Here is a 20,981-nt window from a genome sequence, read left to right as displayed (position 1 = left end):
TATTATCTGATCAGATGCCATACTTTGCAATTGTGTTCACCACAAGTGTGAACTAGTTATGGGTAGTAGCCGTGTCTTTACACTGAGCTCTCTAGTACTTATACTTCTGACAAAAAAACATGTCTTGAGCTCTACATGTCGCCTGATCAAGTTTGAAGCCCGAGGTCGGGTTCTGCACGCAATTGATCAGCCATTCCTCTTACACCACACAGACGAGGGGCAATCCTCACAAATCTAGGTCAAGAATAAAGTGAATAAAGATCTCTTCCTCTGGATCAGATATATTGTGTAATTTCGGGATAATATCGCCTCAGCCTTGGATGCCCTTCCGTCGACACCATAGGGTTGTTAGGTTGTCCGTCTAGATCACTACGACACATTAGAGTTTCAATTCTGGGTTATTTTGAAGGGCTTGAAGGGTGAGAAGCATTCTATCATTATAATTAGCCTGTGACATGCTGGGTGGTTGAGAATAAACTGATCAAATAGAGAACGTGTAGGTTGAGAGATTTTTGTTTCACTCGCTATGCTGTTTCACTCACTATACATGCACATTAGGCTATTCTAAATTAGCAGTGGCTGTAGTTCAAATCCCCATGTATACACCATATGCTTATCTACAAGCTTGGCAGTTTCTCGACCAGCATCTGATATCTGTAACCAATATTTGGCCATAAGAACGTGGATAGAGCTGTGGCCCTCTCGGGCTGCACGTCGTGAAGTCCTTATGTGATTGCCCTTATTCTATCTTCTACCTCTGTAGAAACATCGGGCAAGAGATTATGTCCGCGTTGTGACTGAGTAGAACGAGGATCGAGGGATATGCGCAGAAAACGCAACAAATTTATATCGGCTTAGTAATTCTATGGCAAGAGAATTTCCGTAATGTATATTAATTAGCAGAAAAGACGCTGAAAGGAGGATAAACGGATAAACGGAAGCTTATGCTTAATATTTTCAGGTTAACAATTAGAAGCCGGAGGCTTAAAAAAGAAGACTCGTTTGCCCGGAAGACAGCTGACTCATAAAGACAAGAGACAAGCTATACTAGACCGCTGTAAGGTGCTGTACAACCATTCTTTCCCACTTGAAAGAGCGGTAACCCCAGCTGTCTTTTTAGAGCTGGTTTTACCATTACCCTTTTTCATCCGCCGGGACAATTTAGCCTACGAGAACGCGTTTGTTTAACGGGCCACGCTGCTCAGGAAGTGACCCATGCAGCTTTAGACATAGCCAAGACTCTCTCATTAAGCCCGAATTTATAAGCTTCTAAATACAACAAAGCTCAAAGTTAATTCAGACATGTATAGTTAGTCATGGTAGTACCTGGCTATCGAAGCTATCGCGTAATATAAATGGTACGGTATTCTAACGGCTCGAGTTTAGCCACTATTCACCATACTACCAAGTAAGTAGCATGTTTGCCTATGTATCATGAGAATTTTTGAAATGTTAGGCAAAGTTGTTTTGCTAAGCGAAATATACTTCCAAGTATGGATGGTTTGGACCTACTCTATCGTTAACAAGCGTAGAAAGACTACTAGATGATAAATCTGCCCCATCTTGATACACTAGTAGACCTAGCTGTCAAAGTATAGCATATACCCAGGTTGACGGAGATATATCAGCTAAGTAAGGCACGAGTTTTTCGGTAACCAGTGCTAGATGAGCGGTGCTTTATTTTCCTTCACACAAAAGGCAACTTGATCTATTTACAGGCTAGGAACGGAAGGGCCCGGAGGATGGGAGGAAGTGCAAATTAAGGATATATGTAATGTTCAAAGGGCCGGATGGTCGATGTCTTGTGAACAGAAAATAACGCGAAGCACGGTCAAACTAAAATGTAGCGGTCGCACTTTACCCAAATAGACGGGGCTGCTAAACAAGAGACAGCAGTAGAGACTGGCTCGTGACTATGCTTCCTTTGTGCAGACCGGGCTAACTTAATCTTCCCGAGAGTCAGCCCCCTGATTATTTGATACTGCTGTTTATATCTCTACTTACCGCAACGCTTTCCTTAATCTAAAGTCTCTTACGATATAGCTGTCACAGAAGCGTCCTCTGTTGTGTTCTTATCATGCCTATTGCAGTCACAAGAAGATGGATAGTTTGCTGGTGTATCATCGAATCGACCCGTTTGATGTTACGTTACTATCAAGTGAAAGCATGTATACTTTCGTTTAAGCCACGCAACCATGGCGAAATTTATCAGGTCTGCATAGCTCAAAGTTACATAAGTCGTCAAGTGCTGCTTAGACCTGTTAGTCATGATAGTTCCATGGGGCTAATAAAAGCTAGACGAGGGCCCAAACCTTTATCATTAGAATGTCCCCTCTGTGGTAGTATATGAAACTCAAGAGTTTCATGGTATATCCCAGATATATATGAGGCCACTCTAATCTGTGCTTTGCTTGCTTGTCTTGTGCGCCGTGTTGCTCATTCTAGCACTATTACATTGTTATATGTTAGGCACAAAAAAGGTAGAGCAGCAAGTCAAGATCTGGAAGCACTCCGTGCTCAAAGCTGTGAGTGGACCAGCCAACTACCTTTTCGATTTCTCATTTGCGTTAATTCAGAGACACCAGTTCCGCTAACTAGAACTATTTGTCAGCAAACTTCAAGTAATACTCCTACATATTTCGTTGCATGACTGTTGAATCAATATCGTAGGTTCCTAAGCCCTAATTGCACTGTAGTACAAATGGCTTATAGGCCTTTTTTTCATTAATTTGTCTCAAGAGACTAGCAAAAAACCTGCGCAAAAATAATAAGAAATGTGATATGACACGAGGCACCTAGAATTTATAGGAAGGTCGCTTTCATTTTTGAGAATCCACAGTGCACTAGCTATTGTGACGATAGTGTTGGCTTACAAAGTATGACTTGGGTTGGAAAATACAAGTAGCTATGTCAAGCACGAATGTGAGAAGGAAGCAACTATAGTGTATTAAGTGTAGAGATAGATCATATGTGCCCTAGAAAGGGGTGTCTTCCTGAGGGCTTTACAGCTCGACCCGGCCCATGTTAGCTAGCACTATACACTTTCGCGGCTTCAAGTAGCCAGGAAGCCAAAAAGAAAATAGTTGGATACGAGACAATGGAAGCGTGTCTAAAACTAATCCTCTTCAGACCCGTCGTCCGAGATTTCCTGTGGCCAAAAGCTAAAGTCCTCTTCCTCCTCCTCCTCCTCCTCCTCCTCCTCCTCCTCCTCCTCCGACCATTCTGACCATTCTGAATCTGAGTATTCTGGCGATGAAGGGACAGGCCTAGGGATGTAGTTGGCCTCCCAATCATCTTGATCTTGGATAAAGAAGCAGAAGTCATCAGAGACCCTCACATTGTATCCGTTTACGTTTGTACACCAGCATACCTTCGCTACCCATTCGCAGTCTATATAGGTTGGAGGTGGCTCTGGAATGACTGGACTTGGCATTGCCACCACAGCCTTGCTGGCGAGGGTAAGAAGTGCAGTTGCGATCCAGAGGTGCATGGCCGTTTAGATTCGACTATCGGTTGACAGCAGAAAGAGTAGAAATGAAGGCTGTGAGTAAAGATAGAGTTTGTGGTGTGTAAGAAGGAACTGATGTTGAAATAGAAGAAGAGAGGCTTTGTTTCAGACGACACAAGGGATCTTTAAATATACAACAGTTACTCCTGTGTCATTACAAATCAGTTATTGTCTATCTAGTCTTGATTCCCGACCATTTCAAGCCCGGTGGCTTTATTTTGATGAACCTGGGAACATAATACACTATGATACCCACGTTCGCCCCGGTATTAGGACCGGCGCAATTGACTTTGCAGTAGAGCTTTTATGCGTTTTTGTTTAATAATGAGAAATAGGAAGAGCAAGACAACAGCGAAGTGCAGTTGTGAAGGACTTTTCTCTCCGGAAAACAATGTTTCCTTTTCCTGGTATTTCAAACAGTATGCAAGAGACGTGGTACATGCTGAATACTGATGATACAGGAAAGCATTCAAGTATCATGATAAAAAAACGTCTTAAACTGTGACCCTCGAATTGATAGCATTCAGTATATCGTTGATTACATGATAGACTACATGGTAGGCAGGATAGTAGGTTGCTAAAACTTGAACTTGAACTTGGATATAGTTCAAAGTAGGCGGTTATTACTACTAATAGTTATGTATAACTAATCACATATGTCTTGGTTACCTTAGAGCCGGTTTTGTTGTCCGCAAAAAGCTTAGCATGAGTAGGCGGACTTGTCTGTAATACTAGTTTAATGAGAGTCCTCACCAAGTCCGACACAGCGTCCACGGGCCATTCTTCACAAGAGCTTGGTTGGTCCATTAAGTGGATGTGATTTAGCAGGAGATTGTCAAAAAGAGAAAGTGAAAAAGACCGACTGTAAAAGAATGTGCCACTCTTTTAAGTAGCAGAACAACCAACTGGCGAACCAACTTCTGACCCTTGTGGGGAAAGACCAAGATTAACCTTCTATGCAACCTTTTATCCTCTTCTCCCTTTGTCCTTTTTTGGCTCTCTTGTCCTCAATTTCCATTTTTTCCCTCAAATCGGCAACTGTCCAGAGTGAAGTCCGTGGTTTGTTAAAAAGGTCGAGGCGGCTAATCCCTCTATCCATTCTAGCTACCTTGATATCAGAACTTAGTTGCGATATGTGGTCAGTTATGTGACATGGCATTGTGTGCCTGAGACTTAATGTCACCACGTCTACATAAGACGCACAACTACTATTACATTAGTACTAAATAACTCGTAGTAGTATACACAGCACAAGTAGATTCCTACATATGCTAGCACCAATGCTACTGTCTGGCAATGTGGTGCAGTTTTCTATGTTAATGCATGCCCGGTTACTTTGGGCTATCAGTTGGCAGTAGAGATAGTGGAAATGAAGGCTGAGTAAAGATAGAGTCTGTGGTGTGCAAGAAGGAACTCATGTTGAGATGGGAAGACGACACAAGGGACTTTTAAGCAAATGAAAGTGACTCCAGTTATTTCAAACCGGCTATTGTCTATGTGGTCTTGATTCCTGGCCTTTTCAAGCCTGGTTACTTCCATGAACCTAGAGATATATTACACCATGATACCCACATTCGGCCTTGCATCAAGACCAGCTCAATAGATTTCGTAGTAGGGCTTTTATGCTTGATTGTTTAATGACAGCAAGAACAAGGCAAAAAAAACTGTGATTGCGAAGAAGGATGTTTCTCTCCTTACAACAAAAAATCAAGGTATTTCAAACTGTGTACATGAACTGCACGGAATGCTGATGATGTTGTGTTGCGTGGCGCACTATCCAGGTTAAGTGGCGTCCCAGACATGCCCCACTTATTCATGCCTCTTGTGGCTGAAGATCCATGATAGGGTTGGCACCCTATCATGAATCCTCATGAGCATTATAAAAGGGGTGAAGTCCAAGGACATAGTGTAGAGGTAATGCCTTGAATAAATGAACTGATTTAACATTTAAGATCTATTCTACAGAAGGACAAGGCACCTAACTCTTCATCGTGAACGGTTACACCCAAGGTTGTGGGTTTTCATATACTCGCAGACGCCCAGATGAAGCTGCATAGCTCAACAACCACTATAGGCTGGCTAACTAACACGGCAAGTCAAATTATGAGAGCCATATGTCACAAATCGAACGCCAGTCAAGGCACCCTTTGAGAATGAGGTATTACCATCGGTTTTACCATCACTGTTACCCCCATCAATGAGAAATAGTATGTTAATAGTGATATGGAATAGGTAAAGCCAGATATCACGTAGCAATTAATAAAAGGTGCTGTACAAGGCGACAACATAAGCATAAACATTAAGACTAAGATTGGCTGATATGGAAATGAATTAGCTTGTCTGTTCGTCTACCCCATTACAGATACATGGGCAGACGATCGTGCGAGAAAAGCATCTATAGGAGATCCAAACTACCATCACTGCATCTTCCAGTGAGCCAATCCGATGCAGACTCTCCGCTAACGACCAAATGAGTAACTTCATTTCAACAGCAGTTGGTATGTCCTAGCTTCAAGCCAATTTCTCGCGCGCCATGCTTCATTGATACTGCATGGTCCAAAATACAACGACCGCTTTTAGCTCCAAAACGTAGTACAGTTCCATTCAAACTATGAGCAGAAGCTTTGGGGTGAGAGGATGTATGTCTTTAAACTGGTAGCACCTTAGGTACGTGGGCTTGTTGTGAGTAACAGCGGGTCTTAAGCGCCAGAGCTACTAGCTTCACCAGGTATCTCTATCAGGGATAGCGGGCGGGGCGCTAGCGTCCTCAGGGACCCGGTACTTCTTGTTAAGTTCCAGGATGTTGTGGACAAGAAGCCGGCCAGGGAAGTCCATGACAACAATGCCAAAACATTTGGCTTCGGGTTCCCGGAGATATTGGCCGAGAGATTCGTTCATGCCGGTCTTACGACCATTATTAGCAGCAACTTTGATAGGGCTGACACCGAAACTGGCGGTAGTGTGCGTGATGCGCAGCTTATTTGAGTCTGGAGAGGGATCCTCGCTCAGATGGGACTTAACATCAGCCCATTGGGGCTCTATAAACAGCCCACCGGCAGAAAGCTTTTGGCTATAGCTAGTCACAGTATCCTCGTTCCAGGGGAGCCCGTAGCGTCTGGGTCCCTCGGTCTTGAAGTCCTCCAGGATCAGAACCTTGCCGCGAAGTTCACCAAGACTGGGCGCCTTGGAAAATGTACCAGCGCTGGGGGTGTAGATAAAATCGGTGGCACGATCACCAATTTCGGTGCCAGGGAGAAGAATTTGATCCATGTATTTGAAGAAGTTTTGCAAATTAGCAACTCTGCCACCCCGTTGGATGCGGAGAATGACGGTCTCACGAGGGTGTTGTTTCAGGAAACTAAATATCGTCTCCAAGACAGCTCGCAGACGGTGGCCAGTTTTAGCCAGTCCATGGTACACCAGGATATCGGAATCTTTATATTTGCAGGTAATGTCAATGTACCTGATGCCACCAGTAAGCTGTTCAGCCAAAAACGCATTTTGGGTTTGTAGCAAACCGTTACCAATGTGGTATGTCATAGAGTCGTGAGTACCAGGGATGGACAAGCTCGACAAAGGGGTGTTATCAGCGATGACATCCATCCAGTCCGCATTCTTGCCCTTGCCAACATCAAAAGACCATAGATCAAAAATTCTATGATACTCGGCAGCGTGGCTGACGGCCAGACAGGCCAGTGTCGTGAAGAGAGAAAAGCGCATGTTGAAAGTAAAGCCAATCAAAAAGCTATGTTGGTCAGGCACACAGATAGGCACCAGCTGAAAGAGTGGAGGATGAGAAAGTATCAGTATCAGTGATAGCGGGTTGATGAAGGAGGAAGGACGTTTTGAATCTTGAAGAGTCGGCTTGATGTCGTATTTAATACTTAGTCCTAGGCCTGACTTGAAGAGTCTTTCCTCACCCGCGTCCTAAAACGAGCGATCGCCATCATAATAGACCAGTGACCTAAGATAGAACCATTTGTCCATTAAGCTAGGGCCAACTCAACCAAACCTTCATATCCTGTCGGGGTTTTCGGGAGTAGAGATGGAAAAAAAACCCCCGACATTTCAATAGCTAGAGGGCCCTAAGAGCCAGGCATACGAATAATAGAGTGTCTATCTCAATGCCTCTAGTCTCTCCTGAACACTTCTAGACCTATGTCTAGCAGGCTATAGTCAGATTATTAGCCAGGTTAACACAAGACTAACTAACAGCATTAATGCCGAGTCCTAGACGGCCATCACTCAAAGTCAGGACACACCTCACCTTCGTGCACTGTTTCTTCATGGAGGAAAACTGCTATGCTAGCGCCTTCGTCTCATATACTTGCTGCTATTTGTTAGTGTCCGTATACACACCACATTTTGGCACTTTATTGCATCACATCAAGAGCAACGACCCTTAGTTCTCTGTGGAGTATCTGGCTTAAAATCAAAAACACGACTGCATACATCATTGGGATTACTCGCTATCTACCTTCTAGGTCGTCTTCTATGTGTATAGGAAGGGTAGCGGAAAGTAGTATCGAGATGTTAGCATTTATTCTAGCAGGGCAGAATTCTGCCATCGGGCGAATATTGACACATAAGCGTCAGCAATGCTTGGCACGGATTTCTCATGATTGAGATGCTTCTTGTCGTTTTTATGTTACCTCAACTTAAACAATAAGAAGACCTTAAGTCATGCCATGCTCTAGGTGCCGCCGACAAAGCTTAAGACCAGCTAGGGAGGTAGCAGGGATACGATCCTGCGCTAAATGTAAGCCCGTTTACGCTTGGTCTCTGTGTTCTTCATCATTCACCCGCACGGCTAATGTCACTGTAATTAAGTTGCCAATGAGGAAACATCGGGACGGAGGTTGATTACGACGGCGCCGTTGAAATACCATCAACAAGCTGCCAGGCTACTCGGGAAACCGGAAAAACTCTCCCTTTCATTGCTGATATAGGCAATGCCGGTGACTTTATTTGTAGATTCAAGAATTCCCTTGCTTCACACGTCTGATTTGATTTGATTTGAATATATTTAACGTCTACTGGAATGACTAAAGCTTCACACGTCCTCACATTGTCCCTGACAAGATGCCCCTTTAACACCTTTTAACATCATTTTCATAACTCATAGTTACACCATTTATTCGGTCATCGCCTCAAGTTAGGTATCGTCCATTACCATATGCTCCACAAGCTATAGCAAGACTATACTTATCGCGCCTATCCTACCCATGCTTCAACCTCCCCCCTCTCTTTCCATATTCACACTCACAGCACCATAGGATGATATTTATAGCACAGTGAAGTGAACCTTGTTCAATGGCATCCCAGACATGCCTCACTTCTTCAAAACCAAGACCCACACCCCTTGTGACTGAACACCCATGAAAGGGTTGACAGCCCATCGTGAATCCTCATGAGCACAATACAAAAGGAATGAAGTCAAGGACGTAACGTACATGTATAGTGAGTGAAACAGTGTAGCGAGTGAAACGACAATCTCAACCTTCTTCCTAGAGATCACAATAAAAACGCAACAAACCATTGAATCAACCCAAATTATTCACTGTACTCTTCCCTAGATGCCTGAATTACTACCTAACATGTTCCTGCATTATGACCAGACTTGCCGCAGACACCAAAATGCTGAGCCCCTGGCCGCACTGGCCCTTGCTGACCACTACTTCTCAACGATTCGGTCGCTACCTACACATCTACGTCTATTTGGATTTCATTCCTCTACAGCCATCACCCCTCATCTCGGTAGTCGGCTTCCTTTTCTCCGCTAGCGCTGACTTTGCATCTCATTCGCCTGTTCAAGGTCTTTGACCATATTAGCCTGCACTTATGATAAACGGTGGGATCACTCAGCCATCTATATTGATCGTTTGATGACTGCAATCTATTCCTGGTTTCTAGGCTGCACTAATTTTGGCTGTCCGCACTTGTTTGTACCTGTGATGACGATTCCACTATGAATCATGCCCATCACAAAGCTAGTCTTATCAACATTTAAGACATCATCTGATCAGATTCCATACTTTGCAATTGTGTTCACTGCAAGTGTGAACTAGTTATGGGTAGTAGCTGGGTCTTTACATTGAGCTCTCTGGTCGGCATAACTACGTTAATGTAAAAAGGAAAAGTATTGTTGCGTGGCGCACTATCCAGGTTAAGTGGCGTCCCATATATGCCCCACTTATTCATACCTCTTGTGGCTGAAGTTCCATGATAGGGTTGACACCCTATCATGAATCCCCATGAGCAATATATAGGGGGTGTAGTCCAAGGACGTAGTGTAGAAGTTATCCCTTTAATAAACCAACTGATTCAACATTTAAGATCTATTCCACACTTATCAAGCACGTTGTATAAACATGGATTGACGTACACGATAAGCATGCGCACCAAAAAAATCAACACTCCAGACAGAACATGGCATAAAAACACAAAGCATTTAAACAATCGAAACCAAGTGCCATGTTCTTCTGCAGATATTATAGAAACTATCTGACATTTTCTTGCACCATGACCAGTTCTCCTACAGTGCCCTTCATTCACTAGCCCCGGCCCTCCTCGAACACCAGTTCTCGATCATTCCCCTTCTATCTGTGTGTCAATGTCCTTTTGATCAATTACCTGCCTATCATCATCTACAGTCTCTGCTCTTGTATTCTGTAGCCACCTTCTATTTGCTCTGCGCCGCTTGCTAAGCGTCTCGTTTGACTGTCGAAGCGTCTGTTTCTCAGACTTCAAAAAAGCCATTTGATGCATTATTGCCTTTGTTCCCTTGGACAATGACTTGAGCGCCTCAAGAATAGATGCTGAAGAGCTACTTTAATGCCGCCTGATCCATCTTTCAAGGTATTCAGATTGAGAAGTGGCCTCAAGTACCGTCTTTGATGTCTTGGGAACCCAAGAGGCCAGAAGGCTGGCCTCCTCGTCGAGCGGTCAGAGTCTCTAGTCGCACATCAAGCTTCGAGATGACACTTTCAGGATCTAAAGGAACAAGTCCAGCTCCTCCAAATCCTCTCTTGATATTCCTTTCTGTCATAGTGGCTTGGTAGACAGCATAAAATGATGCAGAGAAGTCAGTCTTGGAAACGTGAGTTATCGAACACCTGATCAGATGCTCGATTTCTGGACCATATGCCTTCTTGAGAGGTCCAAAGCGGCCATTGTCAAGAGGCTGGAGTATATGAGATGAATGAGATGGCAGACAGAGTGTGATAATGTTGTTGTCCTTGCAGTGTTTCTTAAAGTTAACTGAGTGGTGGCTTTCATGACCCGTCGAAGATCAGAAGGCGATAGCCACCACTAGATCGTGCCTTTGTATGCCGATCAAAGTGCTTAAGCCACTCAAGGCCTGTCTCATTATCGGTCCAGCCATTGTGGGTTGTCGCGATAGCCAAATCCCCTGGAAAGTTGCTTTCTTGGTACCAGCTGGCAAGCTGATATCGGCCCGCAACTACGATAAACGGCGCGATCGCCCAGCCTTTGGCATTCATCACCTGAATAGCTGTAACCCATTCCTGGTTTCCAGGCTGCACTGAGTTTGCCTTTCGATGTCTTCCTGCGCTCGTGACAACCATTCCGCTCGCAATTAGGCCCATCATAAACCCAGTCTCATCAAAGTTGTAAATATCCACAAGGGTGATGCCATACTTGGCGATTGTGTCTTCCACGAGCCTCAACCAATCGCGAATAATAGAAGGATCTCTGCATTTGGCTCTTTGATAGTCGTATCTATGATTAAATCGTGTCTTGAGGTCTGGTTGTCGCTTGACGAAGTTGGAAGACCAGCGCTTACCAACAGGTGACGCGTCGCGATCGGCGAGCAGTTTATTAGCCAATTCTTCAACACCACGAAGTCATGGAGGAAGTCCTCGCGAATCCAGGTCGATGATGAACTGCAAAATAAACTGTTCTCCTAGATCAGATAGTTTTCGTGATTTGGGGGTCCAGTCATGCCGAGATTGAATATCATGTACGTTATATCCATATGGTCTTGGCTAAATTATGACACTTGGGCTAAGGGCAAGCGTAGTTCCCTCTCAACAAGAGCATCTGCGGCTGCGGCTATGGTTAGTTCAGGAAAATACGGCAAGGGTACCAGGGCTTTGTAGGAGGAGACCGACCCAAGCATCTATGATTTGATTTGATTTGAATATATTTACCCAAACAGCTAGCAATTTATTTCCTTTATTTGTCAGACCATCACCTCTGAAGCTTTCTGCTAAGGCTCTAAAGCGGCCCGGCGCCCGTCAATCGAGTGGGGCCGGACTCCCGTGACCCACAAAAAGACGCTACGCTACACCTGCACGCGTTAGTAATAGTTGAAAAACAGCCGGAAGCCCGCAGACCCGCGATAGCAACCAATTTAAAACTTAACAATTTTCCAACGTAATTGACTAAGCACGTTGCTATGTAATTTTCCAATCACTGGCAAGCTTTCGCCACTGACAAGTCTGCTAGAGGGAAGAGTGGCGGACAGGCAGCAACATACGCCTGCGACCTGTCTCGTCATCCGTCTAGCGGTATCGAAGAACAGCCACTCTAGGGACTGCTCGTCAAATCACATTAGCTACTAAATAACTAATCAATAGAAACGTATAGACTGGCCAACATTATCTAGACAAGCGATTCTCCAAGCAGCAGAACATACACAGCAGTATTTTAGCTAGTCGAGATAGATGTGAAGACTAAAGCTACATTCTTGCACTTGTCCGTCAGTTCGATAAAGATGTCGCGTCGTTTGGAGTCTTATAGAATTTGATAAAAAAGGCTTGGAGTCTACAATATCATTCTCGCATACCGGCTCCTCGGCATCAAACTAAAGATGGTCTTCCCTAAGCATGGAATCGGCCGACGTTGTTTCTTGTATGAGCATACAGCACTCGGCTCTGCTCTGTCCTTTTTATAGGGTGGGTGCTGTATCTTCTACATGAGTGATCCTGTAATCTCTCTCTATGCGTAATACTTACTTCTCTGCTACTAGGGCGCGAACAAAGCTGTCACCTGCTGCTGCCGACTAGATTTCGCTCAACAAGACTCACTATGCTTCACTGACTCGGCGATAGGTGAAACTTTAGGGGCTAGCGATTAGTCCGAATGCCACCAGTTTTAGCATTCGATCATGAGTTAGCCGAGCGAGGAAGCGTCCAACGATATTGCTTCGCAATTCGAGAGAAATATCTACCAGGCTATTTTAAGCAAGCTAGATACCTCCAGACTTACTAGCTTGAGCAGTACGAAGAGGTACTTGTCAAAACCTGGGTCGATCAGCATTGGCATTTTGGTGATAATGCCACCTCCCGAGTCAAGGACATATATGCACCGACGAAATCGCATCCCAAGAAGCCTATATTGAATATCCGTGAAGCTCAGAGATGTATTCAGCATGCCCTACTAAGACAGTTATCAGATTTGAAATCGTAATAAGTCCGACATCCTTCACCAGAGAGCTCGTGAAACGCCCAGTGCAGTAGAGGTCACACAGCCGGTTCTTTCAGGGCGGCAAGGGCCTGGCTGAAGAGGCTGGAAGAATCACTTCAACAGGAAGCTTTAGTCCTGAGACCCGGGCTCTCAGATGAAGCAGTACTAATGTTGAGCCACAAAAGGTTTTACCTTCGGTAGATACGCCCAAGAGCCAACACTAGCCCCAGAAGCCAGCTTCCTGGCTACAGTCGACAGCAATCAACCAGAGACTGTGACTGAGACTTTGCGAGACTCACCCAGTGGTATCTCTCAGCAGTCAAGATTTCCTGTTTACAAACCGTCTTCTTCGCCGAGCCCATCACCACCACTGCTACCGGGAGGCAATTCGCCATAGGCTCCATACGGAAGATACGTCGCCGCGAAGAGCGCCCAATACGCAGCGCAACTGGCTAATAACCCCAGTGGCTCTTGTATAAACTACAAAACCTCAACCTGCTTTTTTCAGTAAATCAGTAGGCGGCTTGTTTTCCCGTAAGGACAAAAGAAAGCGGAGATATCCAATCTTTTGCAATCCCAAGTTTTCAAGGGATCGGCGTCACATCACCTTCACGAAGTTGTAAATTCATGAGTAAGATGCCTTTGGACTCCCAATACAATCTTGATCATTAAGCTGAATAATTGATACATCGCCTACTCAGCAGTGGCGGCTTAGATTAGCTAGCTTCTACAAGCTTCCCATTACCCGAACTAAGGTGAACGGTGCGCTCGTCTGGTCCGTTCTATCATGTCATCAGCGGGCGCTTGTTTATAGCGCAAGTATATCACATAGCCTTATCAAACCCGCCATACTATTCACACAGCTTCCAGGTGCTCATGCGTGCGCATACATGCAAAAGTATAAATTTCGGATCACAATGGAAGGCCTTGTAGAGGACAATGCGCAAGGCATTCTCCACTAATGACAGGCACAGTCGTAATACTAGAGTTTCCATTTCAGAAGACGGATCATACTAGACGCTACGGTAATTAATTTTACAGTATCAATGCTAGTAGTAAGCAGAATTCCTAACAGGGCATCTAGCATTATTTCGACTCATAGACATGCCAGTCTCAAAGATACATGGTGTGATGGCTTAGGGCCAGGGAGCCTAACACCACAAGAACGGGCGAAGAACCACATGCTAGCAGTGGTGCCAAGCGATTATCAACAAGACAACACTAAAGATTGGAAGATGGGGGGGGGGGGGGGGGGGGTTCTATTGCAAGTGGTCTGGTAGGTGAAAAGAGGGATGTACGATCTCTCCCATGGTAGCGATCGCCATGCTTTAGAAACCAGCAAGATGAAACACCAAATTAGGCCAGATTAATGTTGCCATCCACTCTATTCTAGATATTCTGTCTTACAAATCTGTATGAAAGTTCTCCCTTCGGAGGGTAAAAGATTGCGGGAAAAATGACATGAGCGAGCTTCCGGAAGCAATTAATAATTCCATCAACACCTATTACACCGATCCTAGCAGCACAGGAGAAGCAAGAAAATTGCGAGCTGTATCATAGGCCAAATGCTTGCAATCATGAGACTACCGCCTAGTTTATTTTAGTTTATTTTTAGCAATGCAAGAGATATACACACCTAATAACACTTTTCCGCATAACAGATCATCAGCGGGGAGGGGGACATTAACCCTCTAGCTGAAGTCCTGAGTAAATGATGCGGGGCCTTCATTGCTCTACTCTTGAGAGATGATAAGAGGTATAGGCAGATTCTGGCCAAAGCATACGCTTGAGCCAGTCCACACAGCCCCAGGATGGGCAGCCATATGACTCAAGACAGTATTTACATTTGAATAGCCAGAAGAGCAAATGCATGGCCCTGAAAGTCCAAGCACAAGTAGCAAAATAATCTGTTTAATCTATACCGTTGCATCAGAGGCCCCTGACCAAAAGTAAGGCAACATTCATTATCTCCCAAGTCGACAGATGCCCTTCCTGCCTTTAAACACTTGAGAGCGTGTTTACAGCTACCGTAATCTCCGTGTACGGCTATCTCCGCCACTTTGATTGATCTAATAGCTAAGCTAAATCAATAGCGACTGCACCAGAAGGTTTAAGGCGGGAGCTGAAAAAGGGATCCTAATGACTGTGCCTGAGCCAGGCCAGGGTACTGAAAGAGGAGAACGCCAAGACCGAATACTGAAGACTGGGGTTTCAGGGATACATGCTTCAGTATCAACGCACGAGACAATCTATACAGACACTGTTATTTAGAGAAGCAGTACCTTGAATAAAGAATACCCACTCGTTAACTGCGTACACCTTTGTCCGCGCTCCGTCCGTCTGCGACACTCTTTCTATAATCTACTGTTGTACATATCTGCGTCAGCGCAACAATCCCCTTGCACGAGAAAGCTGCACAAGAGCTGCCAGAGCACCCCAAGCCTTCCTGCTAATCCCAGTTATTCGCTGAGAAGAGTCTACCCTGACATATCACTGACTAAATGCTAGTTGTTCATTAGATAACTAACGCAATTCGTTGAATTATGTGCAAAAAGAAAGACTTCTCGTAAAACTACCTTAAAATTGATGGCAATTTTCCCATCATTGCGAACAGTTCATCACCGTGATGGTGGTCGTCGATGATATCTATCATCAGTATGGTAGAACGACATGACTTGGGCTATTATACATCCAGTGCATTTTAGTGAGCTTTAGTAACAGTAGATATTAGGAGGACGTACTGAAATGTCCTGTGAAGAAAAGGAACAAGGGAGAAGGGATAGTCAAGTGATTATTTAAGTTGTTCTACGTCTATCTAAGTCTAGACCGAGGAGCGGATCTCAGCCGGTTTATATGTCCATCACGGGCCTTGAAAGAGGAGAAGAAGGAAATAAGTGATTATTGAAGTTGTTCTATGTCTAACTATGTCTTGTCTGAAGAGCGGATCTCAACCGATTTAAATATCCATCACTATGGGCCTTGGAAGAAGGCCCTTGATGTCTGATGCTAACCCTAACGTTTGGGCGAACTGGATCAGGGTCAGCAAGCCTGACAACCCTGACTTAGCTTACTCACATTTAGTCAGTACCGGAAGCCGCAATGTACTATTTCTAGGCTTCTACCTCTTTGGCGCCACTTCGATGTCCGTACCATATACTGCCAACGCCATGCTGACCAACCAGCTGAACGACAAACACAGATATAGGGCACAAGCACGGGGACCCAGACATCAGACATGGACAAAATCATCATCGACACATTCACATTGAAAGCTAGATGATTGAGTATTTTGCAGAAGAAAGTAAAACTTGGACCAGTAATTGACATATTTGTGATAACTTGTATTCATTACACTCTATTGCAGCCTTTGCTAATTTGCTATTCACCATCAGGCCAATCAGTTCCTCATCTACTTAGACCTGTAGCCCCCTACTGTGAATTGCTACTGCTAGGGTCGCGGTGGTTACCAGCAGGCGGGTAGGCACCGGGGGGAGGGTAGGCACCGGGGGGAGGGTAGGCACCGGGGGGAGGGTAGGCACCGGGGTTAGGTTGACCATAGGGTTGGCCGGCACCATAGTTAGGAGCAGCACCATTGGCGTAGGCGGCACCATAGTTGGGAGGGGCGTTGGAAGGAGGGAAGCCGTGGTAGTTAGGAGCAGGAGGGAAGGCGGGATTAGGAGAGAAGCCCGGGCGGGTAGGAGCAGGAAAGCCAGGCGGCACCACTTCATAGCGCTTGTTAAACTTCAAGAGCTGCTCAATAAGACTCTTGCCGGGGAAGTCCATCACGATAACGCCAAAATATCCCTTGTTAGATCCCCATGAAAATCTGCTACGGGGGCTTGGGTCGGCTTTTTGAAAGTAATTACCAAGACGGGCGTTCATACCAGGATCAATATGAGGGCCGGCCGCAAAGGTAATGGGTCTAGAGCCAACACTCACAGTAACATCGGTGACGTAGAGCTTCTCAGCGCTGTTCAAAGAGAGGGTGAAATAGCTGTGGACAACGAGCCATTTTGCCTTTAGGAGCTTTTTTAATCCAAACTTGAAGTGGTAGTAAGAGATCAAACGAGAGCTCCAAGGGAGACCAAACTGGCCAGAAGACGTATCAAAGTCCTGCAAGATGAAAACTTTGCCACGAACCTCGCCAAGAGTCGGGATGGTGTCGATGTTATAACCGCCCCTGGAGAAGATACGATCAGCAGCACGATTTCCAAGTTCGGTTCCAGGATTCAACGATCTGCGAATATTGGCGGCGAGGGACGCGGAACTTTCAAGCGGATTGCCCTTCTGAATGCGCAGGATGACAGCCTCGCGAGGGTTTCTATCGAGGAATTGATAAAGAGTGGCTAACACATAATCGAAAGTATAACCAGTCAAAGCGTCTCCGTGGGTTACGATGAGATTATTGTCCATAGTCATGCAACTAACATCGATGTATCTGATGCCACCATTAAGCTGCTGGGCCAAATCTGTGTTTTGGGACTGCATAAGGTCATCGCGAATGTTGACGGTCATAGAGTTGTGAGTGCCAGGAATGGTCAAACTCGCCAGAGAGACACCATCCGCAATGTAGTGCATCCAGTTATTGTATGAGCCTTGGGTGAGATCAAAGGACCAAGGGTCATCGAAGCCGCCGTAGGTAGCAGCACGACTCAAGGCCAGAGAGGCCAGGGTCGCTAAGAGAGAGAAGCGCATATTGATAGTGAAGTTAAAATGAGCGTGAGCGTCGTACAGACTCCAAGATCGGCAGTGAGTGAAAGAGGAGAAGAGAGAGGGGAGGGGGATCGATGGCGATGAGGGAGAAAGGATATGAAGTGTCAGAGACGGCGGGCGTGCTATCATATTAATAGTTGGACTGTGGCCTGGGGTTGCCGGCCTCATCTTGCGGAGGTACAAAATCCTACGGTGGTAATCATGATAGCACAGTGATCTGTTCGGGAAGCCTTCATCAACTAGGTTCGATAGATAGAATTAGCACAAAGATACCCTCGCTCCCCTGTTACCTTTGCCAAGAGAGAACGAAGAAAAGCCTATGATTAGCTGGAATTAATTCTTGGAACAGCCAGAGAACCCCGGGCAGCATGCAAGGTATGGCTGTCAATATTAGAGTCTATGTTCTATTTCTGCCTATGATGGGCATTTCAAAGCAGCAAGCCCTGGCTAAGTCATCCAGAAATGTAGTTGGGGGCAAGGAGTTGGTTGCAGTACTTGATTGTTGCATGAAACTTCTGGCCACTTTGCCAAGGTCTGTTTTTGCAAAGGAAAACCCTGGCCCTAGCGCCTATATCGCGCATATTCATTATAGTCTTTTTTTTTTTTTTTTTTTTTTTTTTTTTCTTCGCTAGTTCTTGGCACTGACGAGGTCCAGCCTTCCATGCTGCGACACATGGGTATCTTGTAGCAAAAAGAGTTATTCTAGTAACTCGGCTAGCTGACCCATCGCTTGTTTATTTATATTTGTATCTTGCGCCACTGTCCAAGCTGTAATGTACACCAGAAAAAGTCAGACTAGTCAGATCACTTTTGTTTATGTGACGATTTGGTGGCGGTCTTGCATTCATCCGTACGCAGTCTGAAGCCAAGCCCTGGCCAAAGCAGACACACAGGCCAGGGCAGCATACAATGCTAACCCTACGAGAAATTGCCGTCTCAAGGGCTGTAGATGTCGCGTTTCTCTCGCTCTTTTCTTATCTGGAATGCCATCTAGCACCTGTGGGAAGCAAAGTAATCTTTCGCCTGCTTTCGCCCGGCTCCGGTGATTCCATCCCATTTCACATGATGTCTGTCAAATCACAATATCTAGTCGCCAGGCATATGCCAAACCCAGGCCTCGCGGAGGAAGATCGTCCACAGTTGACGTTAGTCTAGGAATATCTTTGTTCAGAACCAAGGACCGCTAAAATTTCGTCCGAGTCTGTTATCCGTTAGGATGGCGATGGGCTAGTTAAAATGGTCGCTTAGTATTTACCGCGTCACATCTAGCCTGCCAAGCTTTCTATTTGCTCTTTTAACAGCGGTAACGGAATGAATACGACGGAAGCGATGAATGTCTATGACCTTCTAGTCGGTGTTTTTGAGACATAATTACTCCGCGTTTTCCCCTGGCTCTACTCTACATAAGATATGTCGTTTTACTGCTTAATGGCTTGGATCTGCCCTCATCTGCCTGCCTCTGAAAACGGCATAATACTTGTCTTGGCTGACTATCGGCCGGAGATAAAGAACCTCCTGCAATTCCTCAACATTTAAGCCGAAATATATATTTCAAAGCGCTGTATGGAGAGTTCGTAAGGTGTTGTCGGTAGTGGTGCTAGCCAAGATCACCAAGCCCTGAAAGGCCTGCCTGGCGACGTAGATGGAATTCAAGACACGGCATATACGAAGCTGTGTGAGCAAGCCCTGCCAGCATTGGATGGTCGGTAGTTGAAATCAGATGCGCGTCGTATATCGCGTCATCGCTAGCAGGTCCGCTTCTAGACTGCTCTAATATGATACTGGTTCGCATGGATGGTTTATCAAGACATAGAAGCCTTGTAGCCATAGCCACAGCCATAGACTGGTTCCACTCGGGCATGCAGGTCCCCAAACGCTAAACCTGTATGACGTACTCTCAAATCTTGTGACGTTAAGGTTATGTATGTATAGAGCTTAATATATGGCATAGTTCGCTATCAAGAGGAACGACATCATCGAACAGACCACTTTTCCATAAGGTACGTCTTTCCTATCGATGATAATGTTCTCTCTTTCAAACAAGAGCCATATCGTTTTTACGATAAACGTGATTCGAGCGCCAAAGGGTTAAGTATATGACGTATAGCCTCATTCCACGATGTCTCTTTTCCCACCCCAAAAGTCTCAGGCAAAAAGCAAAAACACGTGTATAGTTTAATTCTAGCAGAGCAGAAAATGATATCCTAGTACACCCTTGAATAGCATTTCGAGAAACTTGCGCTCTAAAATGCTGGTGTAGGAATGCATGGCCGATGTCCTGCCAAGAAATAGCCCTCTTCTGTGTCACTAGCAATGGCTATATCATGCTGCCACTCGTTGCGACTTAGAGCCAGTAGCACGTCGTTAGTTGGTTTGCTGATGGGTAGATTCTGGGCATTTGGATTGCCAAAACCACTCCCGTAGGAGCTGTCAACAAAGCGACACTGGCTCCAAAGCGCTGCATAAAGAAGCATTGGTACCAGGATAAAGCCGATGCCAAGCTTAACGGCCATACCTTGATATCTGCATGAAATAGGCACGCTGAGGCGCGCCAGTAGTGCAGGTGACCGACTGAGAAGGGTTTTATAAGCACCAACAAGTTGAAGGACATACTCGGCCTCGCATGTTCGTCCGTCTGACGCACCATTCAACCTAGCGGTAATAACTTCAGCGAGCCAACAGAAAACGGACTCTCAATGTCTGCAACCCCGTAAAAAGTAGCCCCGTCGCCCACTTTGACGTAGCGGTTGGTTTCTAAATTCTTACTTTTGACCCTGGTTTCACCGTTGTTGGTGTGGCGTGTGTATTGGTAGTGCCTGCTCTACGGCATGCCACGCTTGCGGCTGTGCTAACTGAGGAGCGTACAAAGGTGGCTTCGGGTCATCTAAACGCTATGCGGCGTGGACTGCGCGAGGGTATCGACGCCAGCGCCTCCCAGTACACCAGACGGGTCGATGCCGTATTCCGTGCGGAAACATAAGTTGGCTTCGAAGTTGAGGTGCATGAGATCTAGAACATACCGTAAGCTGACCGCAGTTTCCGTGCTAACCTTGGGAGTATCTAGAGTAGCAATGGTGAAGTTGGTTGCGAGGCTTCAGGGCCTCAATAATAGACACAGATGGGCTCCTCTCATGCATTTTGATTCGTTTCTAGAGGTATTCAGACTGCGAGGCAGTCTCAAGCACTATCTTTGGGGTCTTAGCAACCCGAGGGCTAGGCAGACTTGTCTCCTCCTCAATAAGCATTGGGGTCGATAGTTACACATCAAGCTTCGATATGCCACTTGCCAAGTCTAATTGAACAAGCTCAACAACCCTGGATCCCCTTCGAT

At 45.5% G+C, this 20,981-nt stretch overlaps 4 protein-coding genes across 4 annotated transcripts; all 4 read right to left on the bottom strand.

The window, feature by feature from the left end:
• Positions 1 to 3,115: 3,115 nt before the first annotated feature.
• Positions 3,116 to 3,490, bottom strand: HOO65_080075 (uncharacterized protein; the record flags this gene model as incomplete). Its single annotated transcript, XM_071001421.1, has 1 exon — positions 3,116 to 3,490. One exon carries the CDS (start codon positions 3,488 to 3,490, stop codon positions 3,116 to 3,118), a length of 375 nt encoding a protein of 124 aa, XP_070856306.1.
• Positions 3,491 to 6,229: 2,739 nt separating this feature from the next.
• Positions 6,230 to 7,228, bottom strand: HOO65_080074 (1-phosphatidylinositol phosphodiesterase; the record flags this gene model as incomplete). Its single annotated transcript, XM_071001420.1, has 1 exon — positions 6,230 to 7,228. The coding sequence occupies one exon, from the start codon at positions 7,226 to 7,228 to the stop codon at positions 6,230 to 6,232; it is 999 nt and encodes a 332-aa protein (XP_070856305.1).
• Positions 7,229 to 10,782: 3,554 nt separating this feature from the next.
• HOO65_080073 (uncharacterized protein) lies at positions 10,783 to 12,796 on the bottom strand (the record flags this gene model as incomplete). Its single annotated transcript, XM_071004208.1, has 3 exons — positions 10,783 to 11,248; positions 12,487 to 12,533; positions 12,740 to 12,796. The coding sequence occupies 3 exons, from the start codon at positions 12,794 to 12,796 to the stop codon at positions 10,783 to 10,785; spliced, it is 570 nt and encodes a 189-aa protein (XP_070856304.1).
• A 3,570-nt stretch (positions 12,797 to 16,366) lies between these two features.
• Positions 16,367 to 17,632, bottom strand: HOO65_080072 (1-phosphatidylinositol phosphodiesterase; the record flags this gene model as incomplete). Its single annotated transcript, XM_071001419.1, has 1 exon — positions 16,367 to 17,632. One exon carries the CDS (start codon positions 17,630 to 17,632, stop codon positions 16,367 to 16,369), a length of 1,266 nt encoding a protein of 421 aa, XP_070856303.1.
• Between the last annotated feature and the right edge of the window lie 3,349 nt (positions 17,633 to 20,981).

This window comes from Ceratocystis lukuohia (genome assembly GCF_044167205.1).
Source record: "Ceratocystis lukuohia strain C4212 chromosome Unknown Supercontig8_pilon, whole genome shotgun sequence".
NCBI lineage: Eukaryota > Fungi > Ascomycota > Sordariomycetes > Microascales > Ceratocystidaceae > Ceratocystis > Ceratocystis lukuohia.
The sequence above is the reverse complement of the archived record's forward strand: the minus strand, read 5'-3'. Positions and strand labels throughout refer to the sequence as shown.